The following is an 8440-nucleotide window of genomic DNA, read 5'->3' on the forward strand; positions in this document are numbered from 1 at the left end:
CTGAGGATATTAAAGTGATCCTTTCAAAACTCTTTTCGAGTCAGTTGAGTTTCTGTGGTCACTACAAAGCACTTTTGAAACATAGGTTTTGTGTTCAGTTTCTTGAAGTTGGAAATGACCTGCTGGTCCATGGGCTGCAGGAGAGGAGTGGTATTAGGAGGCAAAAACTTGACCTTAATGAAGCTCAAGTCCACAGAAAGTCGCCCTGCCACGTCTGAAGGATGACCAGGAGCATTGTCTAATACCAGGAGGTACTTAAGGTCTAATTTCTTTTCAATTAGGTAATTTTTCACATTGGAGGCAAATGCATGGTGTAACCAGTCATAGAGAAAGTCCGTAGTGACCCATGCCTTACTGTTTGCCCTCCACAGCACACACAAATTAGCCTTGAGGACATTGTTTTTCCTGAACACACTGGGAGTTTCAGAGTGATACACCAATAAAGGCTTCACTTTGCAATCACCAGTAGCATTGGAACACATCAACAGAGTAAGCCTGTCTTTCATATGCTTATGTCCTGGGAGTGCCTTTTCCTCTTGAGTAATGTAGGTCCTGCTTGGCATTTTCTTCCAAAACAGGCCTGTTTCATCGCAATTAAACACTTGTTCAGGTTTCAAGTCTTCACTGTCTATGTACTCCTTGAATTCCTTCACATATTTTTCAGCTGCTTTTTGGTCCGAACTGGCAGCCTCACCATGCCTAATCACACTATGTATGCCACTACGATTCTTAAATCTTTCAAACCATCCTTTGCTGGCCTTAAATTCACTCACATCACCACTAGTTGCAGGCAATTTCTTTACCAAATCGTCATGCAACTGCCTAGCCTTTTCACAAATGATCGCTTGAGAGATGCTATCTCCTGCTATCTGTTTTTCATTTATCCACACCAATAACAGTCAACATCTTCTAACACTTGCGGTCGCTGTTTCGTAATCACAGTTGCACCTTTTGCAAGAACAGCTTCCTTGATTGCCGTTTTCCTGGTCACTATAGTAGAGATGGTTGATTGGGGTTTACTATGCAACCTGGCCAACTCCGACACACTCACTCTACTTTTGTACTTTGCAATTATTTCTTTCTTCGTTTCAATAGTCATTAGCACCTTTTTTCTTGAAGGGTTGGCACTAGAAGCTTTCTTGGGGCCCATGGTGACTTATTTTGTAGAAACAAGCACCAAAAACAGAGATAATATGGAATGTACCAAATGTATCCTTAGATACGTGCACACTGCCTGGCTTGTAAACACTGGCACACACGGGGCAGTTCAGGCCACACATGGACACGTCTCGTACGAATCGCATCGGATACCGGGTTTTCGATTGGATACTGAGGCAAAATTTTTGCGTTAAAATGCATTGAATACCGGGGGTCAACTGTATTACATACTAAATTTAAAAGGAGAAACTTACATTTTTTCTCTTGGGCCACCCCACCTCAGTGAGATACGGCTGGTACGTTGAAAGAAAAAGAAGAAACATGCAAGATTTCAGGTACGTCTTGCTACTTCTACTTAAACTTAGGTCACACTACACATACAAGTACAAACATATAAATACACACCCTCTCTGGGTTTTCTTCTCTTTTCTTTCTAGTTCTTATTCTTGTTTATTTCCTCTTATCTCCATGGGGAAGTGGAACAGAATTCTTCCTCCGTAAGCCATTCGTGTTGTAAGAGGCTAGTAACCCTTTCTCCTGTATAAATTTCTAAATTTAAAAAGAGAAACTTTAGTTTTTCTTTTTGGGCCACCCTGCCTTGGTGGGATACGGCCTGTTTGTTGGAAGAAAAAAAAAATGGCCACAGAAACCACAGTTGTAACAAATCCGCTGACTATGGGTACTGAATGTACTATGAATACTACGAGGTTGATAATGACTCTCTACACTGGTTCTTGGTGATCACTGTGATGGTTGACTACCATGATTTGTCACTGTGGCACAAACAAGAGGTGGTGCAGACTGAGGCATAGGTGAGAAATTACTTTTGATATACAGGAAGGTAGATAGATACCTTGGGGGCACAAGGAACGTACATGATTTAGGGCTGTAAGTGGTTCCATCATCACAGTTGGAGGATTAGTCTCTTAAGCAAACACAGAAGCAGGCGGCATTAGTTCTTTGATTGCTTCAAAGGCTGGTATTTTAGCAAACGACGCTGTGGATCGTTTATCCTTGTCAGGGACAAAAGCTGAGGACTGGACAGCATTGATAAATGATGATAAAAGTTTATCTAATATAACAGCAAATGCACTCAACAATTCATTATTCATGGGTGTAGCATTCACGAGTTCCCGAAGAACGACATATGGATCAGCTGTTTTTACTGCTACAAGGAAAGAACAAATCAGTTCCTCATATTGTGACCACTTAGTAAGATTCCTGAAGTCTCGCATTTCAAGGAGATCAACAACGTGAACAGCCGCAGGAGACCGATGAAGAGCTTCTTTCGCAAGTCTGATAAGACTTTACTCTGAAGGGGGACCGTCAACTAGAGCATTAACACTAGAACGAATGGCAGTAAACCATGCTTCAAGACTATGTACATGGCCATTGAATAAAGGTAACGCATCAAGGGAATCATGAGTAAAACTATAGTGTCTCAGATTCTGGGTTGGTCTGTCAGTCGATAAGAAACTATGAGGACTGATGACAGGAGCAGCAGTAGCCCGAGAGGTCTTGAGTGTCGCCATTCACTAGAGTATCACTTGAAGGTATGTCAGACATAATAAAAATGACACGAATGCTAAAATAGAAATAAAAGAGATGTAACTAATTCTGCAGAAGTAATAAAAAATGTCTAAGATACACTGCAAGAGGAAGGACAACTCATTGTAAGGGACTGCTGGCCAAGATAAAAAAAAAAAAAAAACATTGAAATTTATAAGAAAGTAAAAATATTACTGGAGGCTGAATTAAATGCAAAATGAGTTGTTTGTACTCTTGCTTCCATAAAGAAATTTACTAATAAAATTGTAAATCAATGTAAAAAGTATAAAATAAAGTCAATAAATTGTATGCAAAGAGAGATAACTGGGAAATTTAAATATTTTCTAAGAGTACATAAACAAAAAATATAATGCAAAGACAACATCAGGAAAAATAAAATGAAAAAAACAAGACTCTCAAACAATAATGAACTGAGAATAACAATGCATAAAAATATCAATAAAAAGAAAATAATTCACTGCACAACAAGTGCAATAAAATAAGGTGCAGAAATAATCAATGCAGCAAGAAAAGTTACACTGGGAAAATGCAGGTTAAATAATAAAAATAAAAATATGAAGAAAGATTGGTTGAACACTTAAACTCTTAATTGTAAATTAAGCAAAACAATTTACTCAGAGTAAAGATAACACTTTACATTAAAAAGAAGTTAAAATTACACTAAGAGTGAATTTGTTCAAAGAAATATGAAAAATATGAACAAAAATGACACAAGATACAAAACTGGGAGTGTAACACATACAAGTGGCGGCGCACACAACACTTACAAGTGGCGGCACACACAACACTTACAAGTGGCGGCACACACAACACTTACAAGTGGCGGCACACACAACAAGGATTATTCACTTATCGGTTAATTGTTCTTGCAACAAAATCTTGGTGCGACTGATATGGTAAGAATTGCTTGCATAAAAATTAAACAAGTCTGTGAGAAAATCAAGAGAATGAGACACTGCTGGGCAGAGAAAAAAAAATGGTACACACAGAAATAAATGGGTAATTTAGTATACTGTGGTGAATAGCACTGCATGAATTACAGTAACAACAATTGCTGGAGAAAACATTGCTGAAAGAACACAAGGAGAAAAAAAAAATTGCATGAATTACTTCACGCGGAGTGAATGGCTGGGGTAAGGAATAAAATACTGCACACAAAATAAAGAATAAATTTGTACACTAGGCAGAGAATAGCTTAAAAAAATTACAGATAAAAATGTAAAAATGAAACACGAAAGATGAACGATAACACTGAAAAATAATGCAAAAATAATGAGTCAAAGAAACACTGAGGCTGCACTGAAAACAAAAGGCTTTGAGTACACAAGAAATTCACTGTAAATGTCTCACACATGCAAATGTCTTTAAATGCAAAGAAAAACGTCTCCAAACAGAAAATTATCACTGGAGACTGGAAGCAGTGGTGGACAGCGGTGACGGGTGATGAGGGGAAGATGTGGTCCTGTGGGCAGGCGATTCGTCCTACACTTGCACTGCTGTCGTTGCAATGAGCGCTTTCCGAAGACCCACACACTTATGCTTTTAACGGCGGTGCTCAGGTGAAACACAGGTGAAGTACAGCTCTTGACCCAGTGTGTGAGCAGTAGAAAGGTGAATACCGCAGGTAGATGAGGTGGGGAGTGAAGTTGGCGGGTGGTGGTGGTGGGAGCAGCCTGATTGAACTCGCGGGCGCTCACTGGCACACGCACTCACCACTCACGAGAAAACCCAGGTAGCTTAAACTAAGCCACAGTATGCCACAGGGATGGTGAAGACCACTCATACCAGCATCCAACTGGGAGCACAAAGCAATGTTGGAGACAATACTTCAAGAGGAGCTTGCGTGGCTTACTTCTCTCTCTCTCAGCTGGGATAGGAAGTTGGGTTGGCTTACTTGCTTAACCCTCGAGAATGGCTGACTGGAAGATGTGTAACGATGCACACAGCATGAAGGAACAGGTGGATGACAGGAGACAGGCTGGATGATAGGCTGAGGCAGGCTGACTGGCACTCACTCCCACGGACTGGATTACTGGCTGGCTTAATTGCAAATCCAGGTCAACCCCTCGGAGATTGAAGTGGTAAGCACACTGAGAGGCGGCTGCAACTGGCTTGCAGACTGGGGCGACCGGTTGAGGCGGGTGAGGGAAGAAACTTGCTGGAGATGACGGGTAGCCTGGGGTACGCCGGCACCACTCTCATGCAGCTTAAACTCCTGATATCTGCGGAAATGCCCGTAAATCCATGCCGACAACGATGCCACCAATTTGTCCCATTGGGTTCGGTAATGTAGATTGGGTAAAGGATACTCACATAGGCAATAATGGAGTATAATTAAAACGGAATATATGGGAAGCGCCCAGCCTGACCTATGTCTCCGCTCCCTATCTATAGGCTGCCTCACGAGATGGTTTCTAGGGGTGAGCGGGTTGAAAACATGCTAAGGTCAGCTGTAACAGTGAATAACAAGTGATTCACACAGACGGTTGTTAGTGCGTCACTACTGACACTGATAACTGGTTACTGGTATGCTACTACTGAGAGTATATCAAAGGTATATAGCAGGAGCTATAGGTTCCTGCCATACTAAAACTAGCCATGTGAACTAGAAAGACGAATGTTTTTTTTTAGTACTATATATGAAATTTATTCTTGGTGTGCAATCAGTTTTCATTAGTATATCATGCCTTTACAGTAGGTTCCACATTTAGAGAAAATAATCAAATATGTTTTAACTTTTATGGTGTTATTAGGAGCAAGGTAATAATTTCTGATGGTAGTCATGAAGCTGGTTAGCTGGACTCGAGTCCTGGAGGTGTGAATACTGTGCCTGCACTCTAAAGAGGAGAGGTTTGGAATATTTGCTGTTTGAGGGACATCTAATCTGTCATATCTGTATGACTGACAAGACAATGATGGTTTAAATGATGGTGAAATTTTCTTTTTCGAGTCACCCCGCTTTGATGGGAGACTGCTGGCATATTAAAAAAAAAAATTAGGAGTATGGATTGTATAGTAGCATTATTATGAGAAAATATTGAAACGGGTAGGATAAAAAACTTATTATTAAGTAAATGTCGGAGGAGGAAGCATTACAATATTATTTATCTCAGAGAAAGAGTAGCAGCAGTGGAGTGGACGGGGGAAACTCTGGAGCCTCTGGTAATTCTTCAGTGGTGGCTGGTGCTGCTGTCGTCCAAGACACAGAAGTTGGTGCCAAGGCAACTCCTGATCCCCTCTCACCATCTAGAAATAAGGAGGTACATGTATTTCAATTACTTGTACAATTATAGTTCATTGGTTGAAAAACTTGTATATCTAAAGTAAAGTTTATTTCCTTGTAAAGGTTACAATGTGTAATTACAATTTAGATTTGCTAAGTACAAAGATAGCCATTATCATGCCGAGGCATTTTGGGCAGACTAATCCTAATACAGTAGGGCCCCGCTTTACAGCGTTTAACTTTACGGCGTTCCGCTGATACAGTCATTTCAAATTATGACCAAAACTCTATACAGCTCCCCCACCTGACTTTCTAATACGGTCATCGTGCCCCACCCAGTTTGTTTACATTCTCTACGAGATCTATAAGCACCAAGTCTCTCCATTATGTCTGGAACTCCAAAATTTCAAGTGTTTTTAAAAGTTATTTTATATATACTCTGATAGTTATACTTATGTATACCTGTACATAAATAAACTTACACACTGTGCTGGTGTGCAGGTACATATTAAAATCAGTAAGAGTGTCTTATGTCTTGAGACACTATATATTAGTGACGACGACGACTCATTAAATGTTGTATATTACGTTAATATACATATTTTCATTAGTCCATCTATGATATTTTTTCAAAATTATATAATAAACATGATACATAATGTATAAAGATGATAAATACACTCCACAGTAGAATAAATAAACATAAATACGAGATGTGGGAGCCAGACGCCTTGTACGAGTGATGCCATATTAATATTAATAATGATAATCACTGAATCTCATTAAATGTCGTATATTATTTTAATATACACATTTTCATTAATCCATCTATAGTTTTTCAAAAATTATATAATAAACACGATACATAACATATAAAGATGAGAAATACACCCTACAGCAGAATAAATATACATAAATATGAGATGTGGGAGCCAGACTTGTATGGGTGACGGCAAGAATAACATATACACCTACCATCCGACTTACGACCACTCGACTTACAACCGTATTTTTTATGCCAAATTTCTGGGAAATAAACAAGTGTTTGTATTGTACAAAGTGTTTATCCTAAACCTTACAATATAAAATACAGTACTAACAGCATAAAAAGTAAAGTAAAACATGAAATACCAAAATAAAACAATAAAATAGTCATTACAAAAACGTTTTGTTGATATTCAGTAGTAAAGTTTGACTTACGACCATTTAGACTTAGGACCGGTTTCTCGGAACTGAACTCTGTCGTAAGTCGGATGGTAGGTGTACTCTAGTTCAACATCAGAGGAAATGTGTTACTGGTAGTAACTGTAGAAAATTATTCCTTTCGTATGTAAGTTTGTTCAGGTATACACAAATACAGTTACATAGATTATCATACATAACAGCATATGTGTAGAGAACCTAGGATAACCCAAAAAAGTCAGTGACTTATTTCCATTGCTTTCATTCAGAGTGTCATTTCTTCTAAAAATGGTGTTTCATGACAGTGGGAGTGTTCTTTCTTTATTCTACCGTATCAATGTAGAGACAACTTGTACACAATGTAACTTGTACACAAACCAGACGAGTACACTTTGTTTGTTTACAAAACTTGTGTTCGCCTGGTTTGTTTATATAACTCTGCGCCTGTCCTCCCTCATGTATATATATATCTATATACACCTACCATCCGACTTATGACCTGCTCGACTTACGACCACTCGACTTACGACCGTGTTTTTTATGCCAAATTTCTGGGAAATAAACAACTATTTGTGTTCACAGTGTTTATCCTAAACCTTGCAGTATAAAATACAGTACTAACAGCATAAAAAGTAAAGTAAAACATGAAATACCAAAATAAAACAATAAAACAAAGTCATTACAAAAATGTTTTGTTGATATTCAGTAGTAAAGCTCGACTTACGACCGGTTTCTCGGAACCGAACTTGGTCGTAAGTCGGATGGTAGGTGTATCTGTATATCTATATATATCTATATACAGTGGACCCCCACATAACGATCACCTCCGAATGCGACCAATTATGTAAGTGTATTTATGTAAGTGCGTTTGTATGTGTATGTTTGGGGGTCTGAAATGGACTAATCTACTAAACAATATTCCTTATGGGAACAAATTCGGTCAGTACTTTTTTTTTTTTTTTCAACAAGTCGGTCGTCTCCCACCGAGGCAGGGTGACCCAAAAAAGAAAGAAAATCCCCAAAAAGAAAATACTTTCATCATCATTCAACACTTTCACCACACTCACACATTATCACTGCTTTTGCAGAGGTGCTCAGAATACAACAGTTTAGAAGCATATACGTATAAAGATACACAACATATCCCTCCAAACTGCCAATATCCCAAACCCCTCCTTTAAAGTGCAGGCATTGTACTTCCCATTTCCAGGACTCAAGTCCGACTATATGAAAATAACCGGTTTCCCTGAATCCCTTCACTAAATATTACCCTGCTCACACTCCAACAGATCGTCAGGTCCCAAGTAT

General features: G+C 38.9%; 1 protein-coding gene across 1 annotated transcript in view; it reads left to right on the forward strand.

The window, feature by feature from the left end:
* Positions 1-7709, forward strand: part of Reps (RALBP1 associated Eps domain containing) — a 65582-nt gene extending 57873 nt beyond the window's left edge. Inside the window, exon 9 of the mRNA XM_070081034.1 lies at positions 5841-7709. Coding sequence (XP_069937135.1) covers positions 5841-6020 — 180 coding nt within the window. The 3' untranslated portion in view covers positions 6021-7709. The remainder of the gene's footprint in view (positions 1-5840) is intronic.
* The last annotated feature ends 731 nt before the right edge of the window (positions 7710-8440 follow it).

This window comes from Cherax quadricarinatus, unplaced genomic scaffold (assembly GCF_038502225.1).
Source record: "Cherax quadricarinatus isolate ZL_2023a unplaced genomic scaffold, ASM3850222v1 Contig1521, whole genome shotgun sequence".
Lineage (NCBI taxonomy): Eukaryota > Metazoa > Arthropoda > Malacostraca > Decapoda > Parastacidae > Cherax > Cherax quadricarinatus.